The 23,509-nt window shown below is 40.0% G+C and overlaps 3 protein-coding genes across 3 annotated transcripts in view; 2 read left to right on the top strand and 1 right to left on the bottom strand.

The window, feature by feature from the left end:
• The first annotated feature begins 1,628 nt into the window (after positions 1–1,628).
• ppil3 (peptidylprolyl isomerase (cyclophilin)-like 3) lies at positions 1,629–3,640 on the top strand. The gene is made up of 6 exons (XM_080500206.1): positions 1,629–1,666; positions 1,900–1,974; positions 2,737–2,830; positions 2,910–2,977; positions 3,059–3,177; positions 3,326–3,640. Exons 1-6 carry the CDS (start codon positions 1,664–1,666, stop codon positions 3,450–3,452), a joined length of 486 nt encoding a protein of 161 aa, XP_080356332.1. The 5' UTR covers positions 1,629–1,663; the 3' UTR covers positions 3,453–3,640.
• A 2,119-nt stretch (positions 3,641–5,759) lies between these two features.
• LOC308132548 (3-oxoacyl-[acyl-carrier-protein] reductase FabG) lies at positions 5,760–10,022 on the top strand. The gene is made up of 8 exons (XM_080499692.1): positions 5,760–5,864; positions 6,015–6,185; positions 7,175–7,353; positions 7,963–8,056; positions 8,147–8,216; positions 8,807–8,843; positions 8,937–9,000; positions 9,092–10,022. The coding sequence occupies exons 1-8, from the start codon at positions 5,841–5,843 to the stop codon at positions 9,248–9,250; spliced, it is 798 nt and encodes a 265-aa protein (XP_080355818.1). The 5' UTR covers positions 5,760–5,840; the 3' UTR covers positions 9,251–10,022.
• Positions 10,023–10,167: 145 nt separating this feature from the next.
• col27a1b (collagen, type XXVII, alpha 1b) overlaps positions 10,168–23,509 on the bottom strand; it is a 75,403-nt gene continuing 62,061 nt past the window's right edge. The window contains exons 46-61 of the mRNA XM_080499597.1: positions 23,330–23,383; positions 23,113–23,220; positions 22,925–23,032; positions 21,096–21,203; positions 20,948–21,001; positions 18,230–18,292; positions 18,011–18,064; positions 17,873–17,908; positions 17,302–17,319; positions 16,329–16,364; positions 15,215–15,241; positions 15,071–15,136; positions 14,552–14,720; positions 14,348–14,457; positions 12,437–12,655; positions 10,168–11,369 (exon numbers count right to left, since the gene is read on the bottom strand). Of these exons, the coding sequence (XP_080355723.1) occupies positions 11,223–11,369; positions 12,437–12,655; positions 14,348–14,457; positions 14,552–14,720; positions 15,071–15,136; positions 15,215–15,241; positions 16,329–16,364; positions 17,302–17,319; positions 17,873–17,908; positions 18,011–18,064; positions 18,230–18,292; positions 20,948–21,001; positions 21,096–21,203; positions 22,925–23,032; positions 23,113–23,220; positions 23,330–23,383 (1,377 nt within the window). The 3' untranslated portion in view covers positions 10,168–11,222. The remainder of the gene's footprint in view (positions 11,370–12,436; positions 12,656–14,347; positions 14,458–14,551; positions 14,721–15,070; positions 15,137–15,214; positions 15,242–16,328; positions 16,365–17,301; positions 17,320–17,872; positions 17,909–18,010; positions 18,065–18,229; positions 18,293–20,947; positions 21,002–21,095; positions 21,204–22,924; positions 23,033–23,112; positions 23,221–23,329; positions 23,384–23,509) is intronic.

Below are 23,509 nucleotides of genomic sequence, written 5' to 3'. Positions count from 1 at the left end.
TAGATTAGGGTTTTAATCTCATGTTTTCTGTGTTTTCCTTCCTTTCTAGCCTTCGACTTGTTTCTGTTTTTTAACAGCTGTTATTAGTAGAATTATTATTGTAGGAAAACTAAATTTCTCAGGAAACCAGCTAGTACTCACTTTTCTTTTGAGTTCATTGCCTATTTTAATTTTTTTTTTTTTTTTTTTTTTTTTTTTTTATAACACCTGGTGTTTTTATTAATTTAAACAGTTGTGATGACATTTTTATATGCATTTGTATGTTCTTTTTTTTTGTTTTGTTTCTTGTTTTTCTAATTGTGGTGTATTTAATATTTGACTGCTTGTTTGAAACAAAAAGCGAGAAACCGCTCAGTTCAACCTGATTTTCTGTATTTGTTTTATTTTTGGGTGGTTGGTCATGTGTTAACTGAGCTGTGTCATGTCAGGATCATGTCTTTATTGGGGGGTCACATGTGTGCAAAGTGTTTGAGTGCTTGCGTTTGCACAGTGAGACTGTCACATCACTTTCATTTCCACGTTTCTTAAAGTCTCCGCTCTGGGTACAAATTCATTGTCACTCATTTACAAGCAGAAGTGTTGTTCACATCAGGTTCTGTGCAGCATTTTGTTTTTGCCAAAAGAAAATCATCAATGCAACAGTGAATATTCTGTTTGAACATGTCTCATTCTGTCTTGTATACACTCATTAGGGTAAAATGAAATAAACTTGGTTGGCCAAATCGGTTGCAGTTTCTCTTCTTCTGTAAAAGTGAAACTTGGGGCAGAAAATTCAGTGAACAGACTGAATGTATGGGAAATGAGAAGCACTTTGTGTTCATCTTGCTGAAATGCTTCGATTCGCTGTGGACGACCTGAGCACAAAAGCGGAAAATCGTTAACATTGATGCCAGTTACTATTTCAACATCATTATTGCTTAGTAACATATTACTAAGCAACGTGTTACTGCCAGCTCGCTCTGAAGGTGCGTTCATACAACAAAAAAGAATTAGGAAACCAACAGACATCACTAAACATTAACATTGCATCAATAACATGACTGCTGAGGTGTTCCACTATTTTTGTAATTTTCCTGAGTAAAAAGATATATTGGCAGGAAGCCCTCCCTTTTTTCAATCAATCAATTAAATACTTTATTTGCCCCCAGGGGGCAATTAAAAGGATGCAAAGAGCAGGCAGTGCAAATAAATAGACAAATAGTGCAACAACAGACAACTATGCCACCATGTAAATATTTACCAGATTGAAAGATAGAGATAGAAATTGGATAATAAAACTGAGTCAGATATAAATACAACAAAGAATGTAAGTCAAAGGTTAAAATATGTATCAGCAGGAAGCCAGGCAGTGATCAGCACATAGTCTTTGGCAAAACTGGTTGTCAATTTTATGGCGAGACAGTTTGAGGTGTGACTAAAAAAGTAACTTGTAATTTAACTTATTTACTTTAAAAGAGTAATTGGTAAAGTTACTTAGTTACTTTTAAAGGATTAACTGCTAATAGGTAATCGTATTATTTTTTCAAAGTAACTGGCAGCACTGGTTATGGCTTTCTACAAAGCTGCTATGAATATTGTGCTCGCGGAACTTTTGAACGACTGGGAACGTTTCCCGCACGGACGAATATCAGCAACACACAAGTTCTGATTCGAAGCGCTTGAAATGGTGAGTTTAAATTTACAAAATCCAGGAAAGTTTTTCGTTAGGATCAGCATCACATTTCTCCTGGATTAGTTATTCGGTGATATTATGTTTCGAGGGTAATAAAGTCGGACGGGTTCGGTCAGAGAAATACGTCATTGATGAGTTTGCTTCGAACATGCTAAGCTAAACAAAGCTGTGCAGTTTGAATCATTCCACGAGTGGTTTTTTTGTTTGTTTGTTTCTCCTCTTCGCAGGCTGTCACACTTCAGACTGACCTTGGAGAGATTAAAATCGAGTTGTTCTGTGAACGCACGCCCAGAACATGTGAGGTGAGCTTCATCCTGCGGCTTTTATATGATTCTCGTCTGTCGACAGTTTGAGAAACGACGTGGTTCGTTGTGTATTGAAATATTAAATGTGATTCACGGCTTGTTTATTGGGAATGACACTAACGAATCACATCCCTACTATAGTAATATGTTACAGTGCATGTATATAAATGTTGGAAAAGTTATAGGAAATAAGTAGATTTGCGTTATTAGTTACTTAGTAGATTAACTTGTGTGTTACCTCTAACTGTGTCTCAACTCTTACATATCTAACTTATAACTAACACTCATAAATAAATCTAGGATGCAGTGGGCAGCCACATGAGGCTGCTTTGGGGAGCTGATGGGGGTCAAGGTTCTGTGGGACTTGTGAACTTCCGCTTGTGGAGCCTCTGGGCCTCCCCTCCACCACATCTATTGAGATTGATTTAGATACACTGGTGTGGTTTGAATCTAAATTTGACCCTTGCATGTCTAAAAAGGTGCAACGTTCCTTTTGATTTCATTTTCCATTCATTTCTCTCCTATAGGCTTCCCTACTCATTCTAAATATATATGTAATTACTGATGGAGATCTTATGAACAGTCCTGCCGAACAAAAGTTTTTTGTTTTTTTTTTCCCGGCAGCTTTTATATCCTGTACTAAAGCCTGGAACTCGACTAACTTCTCACTACAAAGGCATAAACACTGAGCACTGACTGGCTGCTTTTTATAAGAACATTGTTATTTTCATAATGCCACTACTCCCGATCTCCTTGCAGAACTTCCTGGCTCTGTGTGCCAGCGGCTTCTACAGCGGCTCCGTCTTCCACCGAAACATCAAAGGCTTCATGGTGCAGACGGGCGACCCCACAGGTGGGAGCTTCTTGCTGCGTTTGACACCATGAAGCAGACAGACACACTCACTTTCCTTCCTTTTGTTCCCAATGCGCAGGCACCGGGAAAGGAGGGACCAGTATCTGGGGCCGCAAGTTTGAAGACGAGTTCAGTGAACATTTAAAAGTGAGCCCACCACCCCACCCCCTCATGTTTAGGTTCAACCTTTTACCTGCTTGCTGATCACCGTCTCCTCTTGTGTTTCAGCATAACGTCCGGGGCGTGGTCTCCATGGCCAACAACGGGCCCAACACCAACGGCTCGCAGTTCTTCTTCACGTACGCCAAACAGCCACATCTGGACATGAAGTACACCGTCTTTGGAAAGTACGCAACAGAAACATCTGTAGGACTGTGTTTGTGTCTGAATGTCTTTATTCGACGCCTCCTTCTCCCTCACTTCTGTCGACGCCTGGCAAGAATCCACAGGCTCTTTCAGTCCATTTGATAATCTGACGTTGTCTTTAACCGGCAGGATCATCGATGGCTTGGAAACACTGGACGAACTGGAAAAGCTGCCCGTCAATGAAAAGACGTTCCGGCCGCTGACTGAAACCCGGATAAAAGACGTGACCATCCACGCGAACCCTTTCGCTGTATAGCCGACCTCTACTTCACAGAACGGTGCCGAGATGTGGACTCATGGGAAAAATGTTTTTTCTCACCTGAATTTGTATATTTGGTCATTTTCTCCTCATACATTTACATTTCACTTGATGGGGGAAAAAAACAGAAAATTCATTGTGCTGCATCAAATGAATTGTTTTTCCAACATAAATGTGTAAATAAATTGTTTTGTATGGAATAAAGCCTTTCTCCATCTGAAAGTTTGAATTTAAAGTACCAACAATGCTGTATTTTGAGAGAGAAAAGTTTTCGAAAGTGTTAGCAGTGGGGAGGAGGAGCTGTACAGGCAGGAGGAGGCAGAGTTGGCCTCCTGGTGTTCGGACAATAATCTTTCTTTCAGTATATCTCAGACAGAGGAGATGATGATTGATCCCAGGAGGAGGAACAAGGCGCAGCACATCCTGTTATTTATCAGTGAGACAGGGTGGAAAAAAGTGCAGCAGTGACTACTTTCTGAGGATATGAAGACATTTGGCTCCATATTCTTTATTGACTTCTGGCGTACAGCAGTCTGATACGGTGGTGGTGACAAAACAGGAAAACAGACCAGATGAGTGGTGAAAGGGCGTTGAAAGGTCAAGTAACGGTCATCATTGAAAATGAGGGAAAGAACAGTGGGTGAAATAGTGAAATTATAAGGTACAATTCAGTAACATTTGAAAACAAAATGAAAATATGGCAAAAAGAATCTTTTTTTTTTTTTTAAATCAAGCATTTCCAGAGAAAGGTTCAATTTCAAGGTGAATAAAACTATCAAAGCTCAACATTTTGGGTTTAACTTTACAACAACTGAATTAACAGGGTGTGTGTGAAATGCTCAAAAATAGCTCCTGGAACTATATTTAACACACGCACACACACAGACACACACATTCCCTGGCAGATACAGGTCTGCAGACCGTGTATCAAAGTGATTTATCTGATATGTTCGCTCAAAAAATGGGACATGTTTCATATGTGTAAATCTTACAATGAAATAATTTGTTTTGGGAAACAGAAAAAAAATCTGAGATATTAATAAATTCTCTAGTGAGTACAGGAAAGTTATAGTCATACTCTCAACGCATAAATACGCATCCCCAAATGATCCTTTTGTGTGTGTGTGTGTGAGATTTTCCTTTGATTATTCTAAATACAGTCTCTACTTCATTTATCAGAATGGGCTCATTCAAAATTAGTTTGATCCCAGTTTTAAAGATTTGACCTCTGAACTCTTCACACCCTAGACACCTCACATTTTTTTTCCTGCAAACTTGGAAAGAATTATATTTCCATTACTGTTGCACTTCGACAGATACAAATGCGTATGAACGTGTTTTACTTTATTTTGAAAAGTTTTGTGCGGAGAACGAGCAACATAAACATTAATGCATGGTGCAAAAAGTTTATTACAAAACTGTGCGACTGTCAGATGACGTCATCAGCGTGGGACAGCGTGTTATGAACAGTGTTGCCAGATTGGGCAGCTATCCCGTAAGTGGGTTTAGTTTTAAAATGTTCAACATATTTTATCAAATATTTTAATGATTCAATGTGTAGTCTTTTTGATATATGGAGTTAATTTATTTATAAATGAGAGAAAACCTCCTCGACTTGACATCTTCATCATTAGTGATAGTCATTTGCTAATGACACTATTGATATTTTAAAACATGTCTTCAACACATAAAAACAAAACATGAATGAGAAATGAATCGAATAGGAGAACTAAAATGACTGATATTAAAATGTATAACAAGAGGCAATTGATATGATATTTAAATTATTTTAAAAAATTGTATTTAACCTTCATTCAATCAGGTGAATCATCAATCAAGTCCTGTACACGAGGAGTACAATTTAAAACAAGACATAAAAAAAAGAAAATACAACTGAAACGAGAATAAAACTACTAAAAAACTGTCAAAGAGAGGAGAAAATTGATAAAACATAATTTAAAGATTATTACCAGATTATGAAAGGAAGTGCAATTATATAATATTAAATATCAGACAATGTGTGTTATTTAAGCTTTAGGGTTGGAGATTGTGGAAACCTCGAGGACAGTTTTGTGGCATTTTTGAATGATGGCCATTAATAGTTTGTTTTTGAAAAGTCAAGTTTCGTATGCAGTTTCTTTTTGATCAGTTTACAAAGGCCGCTTTCAGGGAAACGATCTGTGGAATACTCGTTTGCGCGTCCTTTTTATTTTACAATTTAACTCAGTTATGACGCTTTGTGTGCTTGTGCACTTTAATTTCTTGATTTTAATGTGTTTGTGTAGAGGATGGAGATTGAGGCTAGTTTTAATCGGCTTTGTACTGGAAACTGTGAGTCCAATCTGGCAACCCTTTACAGCTCGTTGTCCCATTCTGGGCGAGATCATGTCTTCAGAGGAGGCTTTTAAAGTAAGTTCACCTGATTTCGTCCCACTTTCCATTTCTTTTGGGGTGTTTTATAAAGCTTTCTGATGTATGCTGTCACGGATGAGCTCGGACCCGGTTGTTCCGAGCCTGCCTCGGTGCAGACCAGCTGATCGTTGTCTCTGCCTTTTCCAGGTGTCCTCCCTGCGGGGGAAAGTGTCCCTGATCACCGGGGCTAGCTCGGGCATCGGAGCCGGAACCAGCCTGCTGTTCGCCAAACTGGGAGCCGTGCTGGTCCTGAACGGGAGAGACGTGGAGAACCTGCACAAAGTGGCCAAGCAGTGCACCGAGTGTGGCGCTGCAGAGGTACTCGTGCAAACTCGTGCAAATTTGCAGCAAACCCACAGGTGTGCACAAACTGCACACTGGATGGAGCAAGTAATCTGGTTACTGCATGTGTTGCATTTTGAATTCCCTTTCTCATGGTTAGTTGCATAACATGTCACATCTTTGGGGATTTTCATCGAGTCACATAATATTCAAGATTAATAACAAATTATTTCAAATCATTTTTTTCCTTGTAATTCTTTACTATATTCTTACTTTGTGAAAATATGAAAAGAAAACAACGGTGAATGCATCATAACCTGTGAATGTTTCACCAAATTTGCATTTAAGTAAATGTTTAATTACATGAGGCTTAATGAAATGTATGTCCATTTTCAACAATTTTGTTATGAACTTTGTCCAAAATACAGTGAAATGTACATATATTTTTGTTCTGTGGAAAGAATAGAAGTCATCTCTTCCACAGTGTTTGTCTTCTAGCCAATGTTTACAAAGGTCTGTTTCTCCTCGGTCTACAGAATTTCTGCTCTTCTAGCTTTGAAGCTCTTATTACTGATCTCTTTCAGTGTCCTGTTACATCTTCACATCATTGTAAGAGTAAGATTCTTCTTTGTAATTGTCAGACTTTCCAAGGCCGGACATAGCCATGATTCTTCTTGTTGCAGACACTATACAGACATGGTGTGCTTAACTTACTCAACAAAAACACCATCCAGTGTCATTTGATGGCAGTAACCTCGTACCATGTGCTTCCAGTAGCTGCTGTTCAAAACGGGAGTTACAACAGGGAGGCTTTTACACCACGTTTTGTTAAACTGAAGGAAAGATGCTCCAATCCAGCCAACCAAACCCCATGATCAAGAAAGCCATGCCAGATAATTATTCTAGGTCTTGCTTGAGCAACCATTAAACATTACCTATGTTGTTGAAATAACACAAAGAGCCAGAAGCGTGACACAACATGAGAGTTTTGACGCGAACAGAAAGTTGTCGCGTGCTTGTTGCAGCCACTGCTGGTTCCCGGGGATCTGACCGACGAGGACACGGTGAAGAAGACGGTGGAACAAACCATCGCTCGCTTCGGTCGCCTCGACGTCCTCGTGAACAGCGCCGGCATCCTGGCGATGGGCAGCATTGAGACCGCGGACCTCGCTCAGTACGACAAGATCATGAACATTAACGTGAGGTGAGTTGGTCGACTTGTGAACCTGAGATGAGAGAATGCACTGCAAAATCCAGTGCAAGTGTTCCCCGATGCTCAGGAATATTACATGTGACAGCCGTTGTCTAATTATAGCAGGTCAAGCAACAAACGTTATTCAATAATGAACTGAAAGCATGTCAACCAGGGTTTTTCACATTTCTGCAGTGCATCAGATTATTGACTTTAGTTGAGTACTTTTTTTCTGCTCATATAAACAGACTCACTGACTCAACTCAACAAGAAGCTTTGTTGTTTCCAGGACATGTGGTTTGCATGTTCTTTAATAGTCCGGCTGTCTGGTTTGACAGCCATTATGAACACTTAATAGAAACATTTATAGAGTCCATGTTTGGAGGCTTATTAAACCGAGATGAAGAGGAACAATATATCTGTTGCAGCTGTTGTTTTGTTAAAAAAAAAAGGTTTTTCCCAGCATTTCTCACAAACTGAAGACAAAAATTGATTAAATGACAGCGATACTCAAATAGTTCGGAAAGTCCCATCAGAACGTTGTTGAATGAAAGTGTGTTTTTATGTGCGACACAGTCAGACATGGCTTCAGGTGACATCGTCCTTGGCCTTGTGTTTCAGATCCGTGTATCACCTCACTCAACTCTGTGTGCCGCACCTGGTCAAAACCAAAGGCTCCATCGTCAACGTGTCCAGCGTCAACGGACAGAGATCAGTGGGTGTCTGTCGACATTTCAAACAGCAGCGTCCAAGTCAAATGTGTTCACTCGATGTCATGGATATTTCATTCTGTCTCTCCATTTAGTTTCCTGGTGTGTTGGCCTACTGCATGTCCAAGTCCGCCATCGACCAATTTACACGATGTACAGCACTCGGTAGGTGGTCGATATGATGGCCCAGAAATCTCACTGCAATACAAAACCTACTATGCACATGCAAAAGTGGCAATATTTCTTCAGAAGGGTATGACAAGATGCAAAAGGTGTGAAGAAAAGAAAAAAAAAAAAAAAAAAGCAGATCCTGCAACGGGCAAGAAGAAGCAACATCAAGAAGGCAAGAGGAGGCAGAAGCTGAAATGCAAAAGGAAAAGCAGCAATAAGAATGCAAGGGATGCAATGAGGACGCAAGAAGCTGCAGTCTGAATGCAAAAGCATTCAGAGGAAAAACTGAAACATGACAGTGAAAAATACCACATGTAAAACAAAAGCTGCAACACAAATGCAAAGTCTCCAACATAAACATTAAAGCTGTAAAAGCCCCCCAAAAACCTTAAACAGGGCACAACAAGAGCAAAAATCCTGAAGTGAGTGATGGAGGACTTGATTTTTGAAGAGAATTTGAACATTTGTGTAACTTTAATATTGCAACGTTTGTATTAACGTTCTAGTTTTTGCATTATGGGTAAACTTCAAGAGTTCATTCCTTTATCTCCACCATTGTAAAAAGACTGTGTTTTGTATTTCAGAGCTGGCATCAAAGCAAGTCAGAGTGAACTCAGTGTGGTAATAAACGTTCACAGAACTCTCTGAAATCACTTTGTTTCTGCTGAAATCTTCTGAAACATATACTATTTCTCTTTGGTTTTACATCTTCAGCCCCGGTGTCATCATCACTGACGTCCACAAGCGAGCCGGCCTGGATGAAGAGCAGTACGCCCAGGTGAGAAACGGTTCATTTATTTGCAACGAGAAGAACGAAGATGCACGCTCCTTCCTCTTTTTAAAAAAAATGTTTTTGTTTTTTTTACCAGTTTCTTGCAAAGTGTAAGCAGACGCACGCTCTTGGCCGACCGGGCCAGGTCGAGGAGGTCGCCCACGCTATTGCCTTCCTTGCGTCTGATGCCGCCAGCTTCATCACCGGGGTCAACCTGCCCGTCGACGGCGGGCGTCACGCCATGTGTCCGAGATGATCTGCTCACTTCTGTCCACTAATAAAATAGCTTTCCAACTCAGGACTGGTCCTGTGACTTTACACACTGCAAAAACTACACTACTTAAAAGTCATGATGTCAATCTAACGTCCATATTTATAGAGATCGGTGGACGCCCGGGCTAAACGCAGCCTGGCCAGCATCCAAAGCTCTTGTCAGCTTATTACCGAACCAAAAAAAACAAGGCTGCTGGAGGGTTGAATTATTGTAATGCAACTAAAACACATTTACAGTAAAAGTGACTGTTCTGTCTAAGTCCCAATTTACACGTTTCAATTGAGAATGCATCATTGCGTGAAAACGACGTCCCTTTGCATAGTTTTCACGTTGGGCCACTAGGAGGTGTTCTTGGTTGTGTAATGAAATGGAACACGCGCGTAGAGAATAATGCACTAAAGAAACAGTAATGATGGAAAGCACACAGAGAATCATATGGACACATGAAGTTGAATTGTCATTGCAGGTGAAATTGAAAAACGTTTAGATTTTAGGCATCCATTTACACGACAACGGTGCTTGAAGCCACTGAACACATACGTTTTTCAAAACGGCTCCCGAGATGAAACTAGCTCTTCAGTGCAAAAACAACAGCACCCGCTAATTGCCCTACATGAAAACCGCATTTTCTGCATTTCTGCCGTGTCTGTGTAAATGGACGTTTTCAAAACTTTGCCGTGTAAATACAAATACCCCTGTATTTTTGCTTGAAACTGTCCAGTAAACAAGGCCCAATGTTACATACTTCACACTTGAAATCAATTTCTCTACATTTCTCCCCTTGTGGAATGAGAAATATTTCCACCAGTCGTTTGAACATCTTTTATCTGCTGACTGTCATGAAGGCTGTTTTGATGAAGCAAAAATAAATAAAAATACAACAACCTAGAAGCCGCTTATCAACAAATCGTTTTATTGAATTATCTGTTTTTCATGTGCGTGGTGTCTGATCAGACTGTACTTTAATGAAGGCCTTTACCTTCACCGTTGCATAAAATGTGCTGGAAATGTGATTGATGGCTGGTTCTGAGCTGAAAACATTAAAAAGCAGGATTTAAATAAAACTTAAATAGAATCCATGGATAATACAGATTGCATAATTATACATTTAGACAGAACCCCATCCCCCCAACAAACTCTTAGTATTGTACAAAGAATAATGAAAAAAAAAAACCTTGAAAATATAACTTAAGAAAATTGTCCTGTGTGTATTACAGTCTTCCCTTTCTGCAGCTTTGCTGGGAGTTGACGTGAGTTAGTCGCCTCAGTGTCACCGGCACACTGTGTCAGGTAACAAACAGCCTGCCTGCTGTGAGATGAGAGAGAGGCACCAAACGAGGTAGCATCTTGACATGCCATTTTAACAGGGTTCCCCCTCCCCCCCCCCCCCACCACTTCACACCATAGAACGGTTTTTGCTCCTCTGGAGAAGTCGCACACAGCAGTTTTGTGAGTGTGAGGATGTCTGTAGGAAAGCTTGGAGAGGCTCAGAAAGTCTTACCTGGAGTGTTTGTCCGTGTCACACTGTATACCTGAACCGCTGGAGAAATCTCGAAAGGTAGTGAAACAATAACTATTGCACTTTACGACAGTACACATACATGTATAAATAATACTTCAAATGTGAGAAGAGGCATTACCGAAGTGGCAGATGTGCAGATATGTCCGTTTCCTTTTAAGAAGAATTATGATACAACCCGGTCCGAGAGGCGGAAACCTTATAACTGCGTCCATATTCCTCAAACAAGTCTGTGAAAAAGGAGCTTATTCTTGTTTACCGTTGGCTGAGTAATGCCAGAAGTCTCATCTCTGCAGTCCGAGCATATTTCGTGGAGAAAACAATTTTTTTTTTTTAATGGTGGCTATTAAAGAAGCACCAGAAAAGGCTTCAGTCTCCCACCCTGTCCATGGCCGTCCTTCATGATCCTTGCAGCCAAGTTCCCAAAACATCTCCTCAGAGGAAGCACACAGGTCCGACCTCCAGGTGGTACCGCGCGCCGGGTTCAGAGCTGGGCAGGTTGTACACGTCCACTATGGGCAGTAAGTTCGGGTCCTGACTCTGGAAGATGAAATGAGTCTGATGCCAGCGGCCATCTTTGATCTGAAAGACATCGGAACAGGTGAATGGATAATTGGTTATGTTTGTCTAACTTAACCCTACTACATTAATGAATAGTGTTTAATAAGATCCTGCCAATATTGTAATAATGTGTAAAAGTTGGCGATGAAGAGGATTGTTTATCTGTATCCTCTGTACGAGCGTTCCTTATGTTTAAACTGTCAACTGCAAGATTTGTTCCATCGACTTTCAATTTGACACGTTTTCATACCTCATTTGATTTGAAGTGCAACACTGACTTCTGTTTTCTCTGCACCAAACTTCATTCATCATTTTTCTTCTTATTATTTTTTAATTAAGTAAATTACTAATTTGAGTGGTTAAGTCCCACCCACTCACCCCGAATGATGACAATTGTGTAATTTGAAGCTGCAAATGAGTGGGAAATACTTCAATAGAAATGATTTTGATGTGCCGTTACTGACAATTGCTCCTTATGAGAATTTTTCTTCGTCAGATGTTATAATATGGGTCTATTTTGTAATTCTCTTTAATTTGATAACGTTTGCTGCAGTGAAAGTGCAAAGATCTCTGGTACAGACTATTATTTCATCCATCTTTACACAAAATTGACTAAAATGTTCTCCTTTAATATTCAGATGGGTTAACCGGTGACACTAAAAATGATCACATTTATTATTAGAAGACTGAATTAAATCATGATTATAAAAAAAAAAGCTATTATTAATACATTATCAAAACTGATATCTTTTGGTCACATTTGGCATTTTAAAGGTCAAAACATGAATATATTTATTTCTTAACACGGTATAATGTTGCAAAATACCCTTCACTTTATATAGAAGTGGTAAAATGACGGAGTATCTGCTGCTGCTGCAGCAGGTTTGATCTATTTACAATCTAATCTGAGGTATTTATCCTCTGATATCATTTCATATACAGTACTTAGGTAATTGTATAACTGAATGTTTAAATCAATGTAACGTTAGTAGAACAATCACTGGGATTGAAAGTGCATTTATCAGTTATTTTACCCAGGCCTGCTCAGATTGCATATAAACACTGACTTTCCATGTTGTGACACGTACCCAGCAGTCGTCCTGTGGTGTGAGCGGCTCCAAGAGGTCTCCCGCCTGGATCGTCTCCCCCGTCCAGGCTTTGAAGCTCACGGCCTTGGATGAAGGTTGCAGCGAGGGTCCGGCCGCCCAGACGGGCGAGTTGAGGCAGTGAATAGTGATGTGTTGCACGGCCTCTGTGCTTAGGAGGTGGATGAAGTTCATCTGGATGCGACCTACTCCGACCTCCAGCTGTGAAGCAAGGAGCTTCGTTTTGTTTACGTGAGCGGTGCACAGTGACATTTCCACATATCTTATAAAAGATCACAATCTTAAGAACTATGGCATTGGATGTCCTGTATGTGTGTGTGTTTTTGCCAAAATGTAAACAGCATGAAGCAGAAGTGCATCTAAAATGTCAGCTCTTCATTAATTATGACCATCACCTGTGTGCACCCTCTGGAGCAAAGGTTGCCATGGTTACCACATACTCGCCTTCTTCTTCTGAAACATGCCTGAGACACACTAGTGCCTGGGTTGAGTTAACCCACTGAGTGTGAGCCAGTATGTGATAATGCACACATCGGACAGATTTTATGTTCCTGGTCTCAAAGATGTACCATTTGCAGATTTTTGAGATGATAACTCTCTGTAAGATAATACAAGCTTAGTACATAACAGAATAGAACAGTACATAGTAATGTTGAAAGTAATAAACAGCCATCAACCTAATAAAAATGTTGTAAGATTTGTAGCTATGAAACTTGATGAAAGCCACAGTGAAACTTTATATTGCTGTTTATTAGCTGTGATATCATAGTCACAGTTTAACTCTTTAAATGTCATGTTTTAATAATATTGTTTGACATGAGCTTAAAATAATACTTATTTTTTTTAACACACCACATGAAAATCAGATGACTTCTTGCAACAATGGTTCAATTGCATTTTTGTTAATCTTGTTCTATATCAAATGTTTACAATGGGCTGATTCTAAACACATGCAAAAAAGGATAGCTTTTGAAATATTGGTAACTATAAATTATGAAAAATGATATAACTTTTTATTAACATGAAGTGCAAAGTGTCCACATTGTAACCACCAGGATACAGGATTATTTCAGACCATAAACATTGCATTTGAGCAACAAAGCAGTTTGTTCTTCAATTAATATGAATTTATAGTGAGATTCTACCAAGTGATGTACCGTACTACCTTTTGGGCTTTATTCACAAATGTAATTCAACACAACTACAAAATATGACTTAAACACAACCTAATTTCTCTAGTATGATTCAGCAACCCCCCCCCCCCACATGCCCCCGATACAAATATTAATAATGACAAGTTTGTCTTTGTACTGGGCGATTTGAAAAGCTGGTAACAGCTGCTGTGAGGCGGGATGAGCCACATCTGGATCACAGACTGTGCCTCGAGTGTTAATGCCTGTCCCAATTACTTCATTTACTGATGATGCCCTAAGTGGGTCAGTCCATTTCTGTGTCATTATGTGCAATCTGATTTATTTTGTTGCCTGTAATTTACCCCCAGAAAACATAGGAAGGCCAGAGGAGAGTAGAGAGAGTGACATGCCAACACCGCAAGTCTCTCGTGGAGCCTCGGCCAAGTCTGAAATCCAACAAGATTTATGGCTTGACTAATCTGTCCTAATAGTGCTAGAATTCATTATAAAGAGCCATAAAGTGAACAGCTGTGCTCTTTTCTTCACTATGACAATATCCCAAAGTTGATAGAAAAATGTTCTCATGTTGTTTCTGCAACAACATGAGAACATTTCCCACCAGCGGCCATGCATTTGATATTTACCGACCATCTGCAGACTGTGAGAAGTGCGCTCGTTTCTATCCAAGCGGTTCTTTATTCATATTTTATGGGCCCTTTTATGGAGCTGAGACAAAGGGATGAAAAATAAAGACCGCTACCTTGGAAACTGTGACGGGTTTCAGGCAAGTCTGTCCTCCAGCCGTGAAGTTGCACGTCACCTCAATGGTGTCGGAAGCACAGCCAAGGTTTGGGTCAACCCAGTAGGTTCCTGTGGAACCGGAGCGGAGACAGGAAGGATTGGCGGTGTTTAGCCAGAGAGGATTCAGTGCGCAGACAGTAATCGAAGAACTCTTCCCCCTTACCGTCGAACAGCCTCTGCTCACAGTTGTAGAGGTCTCGGCAGATCCGGGCAGGATTGTTGTGGGTTCCCAGCGGGTTCTTGAGGCTCTGGATCAGGGTGCTCAGATGCTGCAGGGTCTTAAAGATGTCTGTGCCCTGGTCTAACATGGGCAGCTCCATGCTCTGATAATTCTGCCAAGAACCAAAAAAACAAACAACAAAATAAAAAAAAAATGACTTTTCCAAATAAAACTGAGCTTTTAATTTTAAAATCTCCTCATGTTTAGACTCAGTCTAAGCACCTGAATGTGTTCTGAAGATAAATATTTAAGCTTGAGACTGTGAACTATTGCCTTTGACCAAGTTTGATGGATACTGTTTTATCTCCACAGTCGTAAACAACGAAGCTGGTGTGAAATTACAACCTCTCAATGTCAGAGGCCTGGCAGCTATGAAAAGACCAAACGAAGCTGTAGAAAAGGAGTCATTAGAGATACATTTATTTTTTAAATAAGAGAAATACGAAGCTCTGCAAAACTGACCTCCTGCCTCAGTACAGCATGGGAATCAATAATGACTTGAAAGGCCGCACCAAGAGCTTCATTCCTCTGTCAGAGAACGACAGCATGGCAGTAAATTAACAAGTTCTGTCATCATTTTCTCAATAATAAGTTAATGATACTTACAAGTGAGAGGAAGGAAGTGGGTAGGCCCTGGAAATCAAGAAATGTTTGTATTATGTATGTACACAACGTGAAAACCTGCATTTGTGATGCTTTATGGTGTGTTACTATTCATGAAGCATCTCTGTAAATCCTAATCAGCGCTGTTGTTAGTGATGCTGCTCAATTTTCTGATAATATGCAGACACAATAATGATTACAGAGGAAATGAGGCATGAATGCACAGGAAATAAAGCATATCAAATGCAGGAAAGAAGAGCCGGCAGCAAAACGCTGCTTGTATTAGATCACAGCGGATAAAAGCAGGTCAGACTAGTTCATTTATCCTCGAAAGAACACAGAGTGCTTACAGTGTACCGAGGAAGGACATGATTCTCTTCAAATCATCATCCATCAAAATTTGCTTCATACTTTATTTTAATTAGAAACTGCGTGTAGACATGAGGCCATTCTCATTATTAACTCTATCAAGGGAAGGTCTGATGAAGTAAACACAGAAACAAGTGAAATTATTTGTTAGGAATACATTTATTTATCCATCTTTTCATCTATGAAGAGGCTTTGAAGAAAAACCGTCTGTTTGCAGTGTTATTTTATTGACAAATTAGTCAGCAAATAAAGCCTTGCTTACACATTTCAAACATTTTCTGCTTTTGTTCTGGAAAAGTTTTGCATTTACACAGCTACGTTTTGAAAATGATGTCCGTTTCCACAGAAACAGCAGAAATGCTGAAATCAATGTAGTTTTCATGCTGGGCCACACACGCACGTGCATACAGAGAACAATACACTATAAACATTAACAATCGGAGTACATGGACATTCGTGTGGACAGACGACAAACTTGTATTGTTACTTATAAAATTGTAACTTATAAAACGGAGAAAAAAAAGTTGAATCATGTGTTAATCATGGGCTACTATTTGGAATTAGAAAGTTTATTATAAAAAGAAATCCTTGATATTTTCCATCATTTATAAGTAGCAAAGAAGTAATTTATGGATCATTTTGGATCTGGTTGTAGCATCTTGTGACCTTTTTTAAAGCCTTACCATCTCCCAAATTAAAGATGTCAGCTGAATGTGACATAAAACAATCATTGAAAACACAAACTCACCGGTGGTCCAGGAGGTCCGCGAGGACCGGGAGACCCCTGAAAAACACATCGACACATTAGCTTTAGGTTTATAACTTTAGGTTGATATACACCAATCAGCCATAACATTATGATCATTAAGAGAAGTGATTAATAGTTCTCATGTTTGGTCTAGTGTTTTTTTTTTTATGAGTTTGTCTGTGGTTTCAGGCTCATTGGTGTCCTCTCCTCAAATCTGATTGCTCTTCCCCACCCTGATGTCTTTCACCTGTACCTGAGTGTGTGATTATCTGCACCTGGTGCCTTTAGTATTTAAGGGACTTGTCTTGTGTGCTGTGGTTGTTCTTTCCTTTGTGTTTCTGCGTCCCCGGTCTAGTATTTTCTGTGTTGGTGTCTCTGAGCTACAGCTCCTCTGAAGCTTTTGGGGATTCTGCTGCTATTCCAGGAAGACTTTTGTTTTTTTTGGGACTTTTTGTTTGTTTTTGACATATAAAACAAGTTTGGTTCATGCAATGGTGGTGTCAGGGAATGCCTTGAGTCCATGTTACCCAACCCACACGTGAAAGACTTTCTCTTCATCATTGCACCTGTTATATTAGTCCTCCGGTGAACATTTGGCTATAAAATATTCAGATTTGAGCCTGACTCAAGTGGGTCAGAGCTTTTCCAAAATGGTACCCCCTGTGGGGTATTTCTACTCTTCACTGGTCCGTATCTCTCAAAACTTGGCAAAGGAAAAGTGGTGAAATGGGTTATAATGTGCCATTGTGGGCCCATGGAGGCCCATCTTACACGTTCTAGGACTTCAATGACCTGCTATGAACAGATACCACAGCATACCTACAGAGGTCTGGTGGAGGTGATACATCGAAGGGTGAAAAGTTTAATATTAGCCACTTGGTTATAATGATATGGCTGATCTCTGTCCTTCATCCGTTCTTTTGAAACTGTGCAAATGACAATGACGGAGTCTCTGTGGTGGATAATTACTTACCCGTGGTCCTTGCAGGCCCTGTTGGGGATCAGAGAAAACGAAATCAATATTCCTGGTAGACAATCCCACAATTACAAAATGAGTGTGCAGCAGAGCAGATATATTACTTCTTCATGCACAGCCTAATGCCATTTTTGTGCTGCCAATTCAACAGACAGCCTTTATCTGCTTTATTGTGAAGCAGCCATTGAATTGGCCTCTTGCTTCCTTTGCAAGCCTACACTCTGAAATCTTATTTCCCCACAGCAAATCCTATTTTCACACAGCAAACCCATACATGAATGTTGACGTTCTTAAGAGCGGAGCTGTGAATTATGCCTCTGTACGAGCGCTCAACAAACCTCTTAAAACGCTGGAGATGAGCAAGCAGCCAACATTTATCACCCTGACAGGATTTCCACAGCAGCTAAGTGTCACTGCGAGTGTAACAACAAACAGTGGAACACAATAGGAAATGAAAAGTGCTGTGGGCGAAAAGGAGGCTGAGTGGTGTGCTGTCTCCATACTAAGTATCCTATTCTGTGCTCACAGTACAGACAGAAAGGGATTCATCAAAGGCAGCGCCACGCACCGTCTCCCCCCGACTTCCTTTGTCACCCTGGGGTCCCTGATGGAGAGAGAGAAGACAGAGGATCACTCCATCACTGCCAAAAACGCAGAGGGAAGTCACATAAAGGGTGGCAGATGGGATGAGATATGAGGAACATACAGGATGACCGCTGGGGCCGATGATGCCGACGGGGCCCAGAGCTCCTTCCATACCCTGGAAAGCAGAGCCGTGTTAGCGTCTGAGGACACGTGTGATCGAGAGCCTCATGGAGCAGGTTCTTATTTTTCACAGCGAATGTGCGGTTGGTGAGAGTTCAGAGCCACTGGCGTCGGCTCAAATACTGCAGAGTTACCAAGACATCATTAATCTTCATCTCACCATCAGACCGCGTGGTCCCCTCGGTCCCTGTATGCCCGCCGGTCCAGTATCTCCAGGGGGGCCCTAGGAACACAGATAATGGATTGAGACCGGGTGTTTTAGAAGGTCAATGACCTTTGTTTGACCTTCAGTATACTGTAACATTGGGCTATTTGTTTGAGGACTTGGAGGAACTCTGTTATGTTGCAGTTAATTTGGAGTGAGACTGCTAAAATAGGTAAAATAGTGCCCCAATAACATTTCATTTAAATTCAAACATTTTAAGTTTTTCTTTGTTGTGGCGTCGATTATAAGTTTTGAAAAACGTCAACGTTTCCACAAAATGTTTCACAATGCATTCAGAAAATGACACAATCTCAGCATAAAGCCAATTTTAATGATTTGTTCTGGTGCAAAATACAGTGAACTGTACTCTTATGATTTTTTTTTTTTTTAGAAAGGAGATGGTCTCTTTTCAATTTCAATCATTTGCTATGAAGTGAAGTGGTATGAAGTGATTATTTATCAATTCTCTCAAAAAGGGCAAATAATACCATGACTCTTAATAATTTTGTAAAAAATAATAAGAAGAAGAAGGAGATTAAAAAGAAGAAAATTGGACAATCTTGCGAGCCTGTTTTGGCCCACGGGCCTTATGTTTGACACACCTATGTTAGCCCATGTTCATTTTCCAAGCCATGTCTATATTACATGGTCTCATCTTGAATTGGTTTTGACATATTGTCTGTATTTATATTGAGATTTTTGTTCTTGTCCATGTCTGCTTTTACATTGCATTTCTATCATTTCTCTTCATCTGGTGTCTCTCCTCTCTGATGACCCCTTGAGTGTTTCCACCTGCGTTTCATCAAGCCCTTCCTCCCACAGTGTGTGTGATATAAGTCGGTCCATGTGTCTCTGCTGGTCGGTCCTGCTTTTGTTCCCATGATTTTTTGATCCCTGCTTTTTGCCCCTCGTGTTGAATAAAAGATAACTTTTGGTGTGAACTTGGCCGGGTCCTCTGTCTACACTCTCTGACAAAAAAACAAAGTGCTTGAGAAATGAGTTTTAAAACTTTGGGGAAAAGTTTTTATTTTTGCTTTTTACTTTGGAAAAAAAATAAAAAAGATACGTTGCTAACACAGATATATATTTTACATTCTCAGATGTTATTCTTTCTAAATGAAAAATATGCACATGTAGTTCTTGAAGCTGTTGCCTTGATTAAAAGAAGTAACGGGATTCCCGGACATTACATTATGGAATCTTTTCAAGAACAAGTTTGTTTCTCTGATTTGGCTGTAAATGAATAAAAAGTTAGCTTTGTATTCTTTACATTTCTTCTCTTGTGTTTTTTGAGGCCCTGCTAATTTCGAGTCTTATATACCACAATGGCATCTGTAGTATACTTACGTATTGGCTAATGTTGATGTTTTTTATGTCACTTAAATATTTATTGAAATATGCCTTCATATTACACTAACTTTAAAGATGAGATTTAAAGACAGGTTTGTACAATGCTCATTGTTCATAATCCAGTTTGTCCTTTTTAGTCTGGTAAACAGTCCCTTGCTTCCATTTTTTCACCGGTTGTGCATCTTGGGAGTCTGAGTATGTGTGTTAGCTTTTTTGTAAAAAATATATTTTACCAGACACCTGTCATTCTGTGGGATAATTCCTTTGGGGATTTTACAAAGATATAAGACCAAACAACTTTATTTTTCTTGCGATTGTATTTTCATAAAAAACAAAAGTTGAGAAGATTATGTTACTGAACCAGTTGTGTAAGTAGGATTAATTGGTGTGTTTTTATCTGTGAGAATAAAAAACACTACATCATTTTGTCTGATCTTTTTGTCAGTAGAAGCAGGGTGAAGCTACTTTCTTTGTAGCCTTTAGAAGCAAGTCATCCCTGCTTTTACACTTGACTGCTGTTTTATGTCATCTGGTCCAGGAGTGTCTCAGTGAAATGTCATTTTAAAACTGGTGCCATTAAAATGTGTCAGATTGGGTCACTGTGGAAGTGTGAAGACACATCTGTATGGGGAGGCTTCGCGAAATAAATTACTGTAATCTTCATAAAGTGTAGGGGTTTTTATAAACAAAACAAGTGTAAACTGTTCAAAAGTTAATCAGCTTATTACAAATGCAACATTCCTCCAGGCTTTGGGATACTTTAACACTTTGTTATGGAGCAAAGGCCGTGTTTGTTGATGAGACAACTTTACAATAATTATTCCACCGCACTGCCTCTGAGTAACAACAACTCCACTCACTCACAGCTCATCTGCCTCAGACTCCTGTTTCAACTCTGGCCTGAGAAAACTAGGCAGTATCACTCTCGGGGTTTCTAAATGAAAGAGTTTGACTCTCATAACGCCTGATCTGTTTCTTCAGCTGGTACTGATCTACAGTGCAGGGGGTGCTGTAAGTTAAACAGACATTTGCTGCAGCAGATGGTGTCCTGGGGCATGTTACAGTAATGCTTAACAGCATTCATGGCTAATCCTCCAAAATACAATATAATGTTAATTCACATACATAATGCATGCGGAGAAAAGTTCCTCCTGGCAATTTCAAATGTTTAAACTTTACTAAAGTACTTTAAATAAAAAGTGAGTTAAAGCTGTGAATTCATTTTTGTATTTTTTGTATTATTTTTTTATGAGAGTTCAGGATCAATCATTTTGGCAGAATAAAACTTGGTGGACGGCTCGTCTGCAGATGCAAATAGCTCACCTTTGGTCCAAACAGACCAAACACCCCTGGAAATCCTTGTCCACCAGAATCCCCCTGTGAAAACAGAGAAGCAAAAGCACACTGAGCGCAACACGAACGCGAAGCAAAGAAATGAAGTGAAAGAAGGCAAACAAAATGGAGCGCTCACTGGTTGCCCTTTGGTGCCGTGATCGCCTTGTTTTCCTGGGAATCCCGTTCCGCCAATCGAGCCTCTCTTCCCCGCCGGGCCGGGTTGGCCTGGCAGACCTCGCTCGCCCTGGAAAACACACACAGAAGAACATGGAAATCCCCTATTGTGTTGTTTATGACCCTTCACCAACATTACAATATATTGTTGTTGACAATATTGGAGCAATTTACAGCTATTAACACATTTGATGTATAAATTCAACATCAGCAGCTTTTTAGGGTCAAGCTATTTTTTCTTCTTATATCAGCTGAGGTGTCAATCAGATTAATTCAACCTCTGGACTCATGTGATCTTTCAACAAGTACACGAAATAGACATCAGATCTAAAATAAGAATCATTCTTGAGTAAAATGGTTGGAAATTACCTTTAACTTTCACCTTCAGCTTTCAGGGAAGGTATGAAGTGATTATTCAATCAATTCTGTCAAAAAGGCCAAATAAAACCACGACTCTTAAATAAAAAAAAAAAAATTAAAAGAAGAAGATTGTTTTCTTTCAAATTTTACCATTTGCTTGGTGGTTTGGTGGACCAGATTGGAGCCTCTTGCGGGCCAGTTTTAGCCCACAAGCCTTATGTTTGACACTCCTGATTTATTCCATGCACAGATATCTCAGTCCAAACAATACAGTAAGTTTAAGACACTAGAAGTATGTTAATTTAAAAAAAATATATCATTATTATTATGGAACCACACTCAACCTATACAGAAAACTTAGCATGTGATAAATAATAAAATTTACTTTTAGTAAGTGTATGAGTGTGAGGAGGTTGAGTCATTTGTGGCTAACAGCACATCGCTGCCCATGTTCTTCTAATTTGACAGAAAATATACAAACCTAACAATGCAAGTCATAAAATTTTTTCACAGAAGCTGTGCTCGAAATATTTACTTCAGTGGAACTATGCACACTGTAATGCAGCCACTGAAATTATCCGCTGTGTGCAACATTAATGATTTTATGAGTCTGTGTGCTTTATGGTCATTAGGCTGCAGTTACGACTTAAGTGTGACTGAAAGCTGTTATTGCACAGTGCTGGAGAGCTTAGAACTACAGCCTCGCAGTTAATCTGCATGTTGTATCTATGCATGTGTAGGCTTCGTCCTAAACTCTAAAGATGAGCAGGTGTGTTTAAATTGTGTGTGTGTGTGTGTTAGTTTACTCAAGGACTTATCAGCTGCAGGAAAAGGCTTCAAATATTGAGAAAACTTTTCCACTTCAAAATATTGTGAGCAAATCCTAACTGATAAGGATCAATATTGCAGTGATTATGCTGTTCCCACAAACAAACTGTGGAAATCCTATACCTTTGCATCACCAAAATATGACTGCAAACTTAATTTGCTCCACTTGAGTAGAGAGGCCAAATGCTACATAATCGATACATAACACCACACTGTGTTTTTCACAGTCATGCATATTTGAATTTTATGTCATATTGGCAAGGTCATGCGAGTCAAATGCAGCATCCACTCATTAATATGTCACAACAGTAACTCCAGAAAATGATTGCACTCGGAGGTCTTGGGAGAGATGCCATAACGACTTAATGCAGAGTTTGGCCTTTGGATTCAGAATGGGTTCCAAATATAACGGCAGCACTCCGGAGCCAAAAGGAGCCGGTGCCAGAAAATTAAAACTTGTTGGCAGGTTGTAATATCATTGCCAATAATTTTGCTTCTATTGTGATCTATAAAGATTCTTCTGCTGCAACTTGCAACATGAAGGGAAACTTTGTGAGCAGAAGCAACAAAAAAGCCTTGGAAATGTTTCTCCACGACTCCTACCTTATGTCCAAAGAAGCCTTGATGACCTGGTAGCCCCGTCACACCAGCTTCCCCCTCCTGCCCTGGTTTCCCAGGTAGGCCCACCTCTCCGTCCTCTCCTTGCTCCCCCTGGACACAAAAAGGCAGTTAAAAAGCATTGAGACGAGTGGCCTTTCTTTTCACTCCAGCTCCACTGATGGTAACTTTACCTTCACTCCTATATTTCCATCGTTTCCAGGCAGGCCATCAACTCCAGGCAGACCCTCGAGACCCTCCCTGCCCACCACTCCACGGGGGCCAGGAGGACCCACAGGACCCTTGGGAGTGACACATTTTTTTTTGTTTTTATCAAAGCTGGTTTTTCCTCTCCAGAATATAACCTATTTTGTGAGTTTGTTCTGCTGATTGGAGATGGATGACACTTACTGGAGGTCCTCTGGTTCCAGGGGGGCCGCTTGCACCTGATTTTCCTTTTTGACCCTGAAGACAAAAAGAGTTCATGTCTGACAGTGTGGATATGGCAGCATGTAAGAAAATACACTGCCAGTAATAATGGATGACAGAAATTGGTCATACACACAGAATCTTGCAACTATTTATGTTTAT

The sequence above is a fragment of the Blennius ocellaris genome (assembly GCF_963422515.1).
Source record: "Blennius ocellaris genome assembly, chromosome: 7".
NCBI classification, from domain to species: Eukaryota; Metazoa; Chordata; class Actinopteri; order Blenniiformes; family Blenniidae; genus Blennius; species Blennius ocellaris.
Note: the sequence above shows the minus strand (reverse complement) of the source record. Positions and strands in the feature narration are given on the sequence as shown.

Bases quoted from the DNA above. Each gene is read 5' to 3' on its own strand.
- LOC308132548 (XM_080499692.1), top strand. From the start codon at position 5,841: ATGTCTTCAGAGGAGGCTTTTAAA. The intron at 7,354-7,962 runs GTGAGTTGGTCG...CTTGTGTTTCAG, and splicing joins ATCATGAACATTAACGTGAG to ATCCGTGTATCACCTCACTC. The intron at 9,001-9,091 runs GTGAGAAACGGT...TTTTTTTACCAG, and splicing joins ATGAAGAGCAGTACGCCCAG to TTTCTTGCAAAGTGTAAGCA.
- ppil3 (XM_080500206.1), top strand. The intron at 1,975-2,736 runs GTGAGCTTCATC...ATCTCCTTGCAG, and splicing joins GCACGCCCAGAACATGTGAG to AACTTCCTGGCTCTGTGTGC. The intron at 2,978-3,058 runs GTGAGCCCACCA...CTTGTGTTTCAG, and splicing joins AGTTCAGTGAACATTTAAAA to CATAACGTCCGGGGCGTGGT.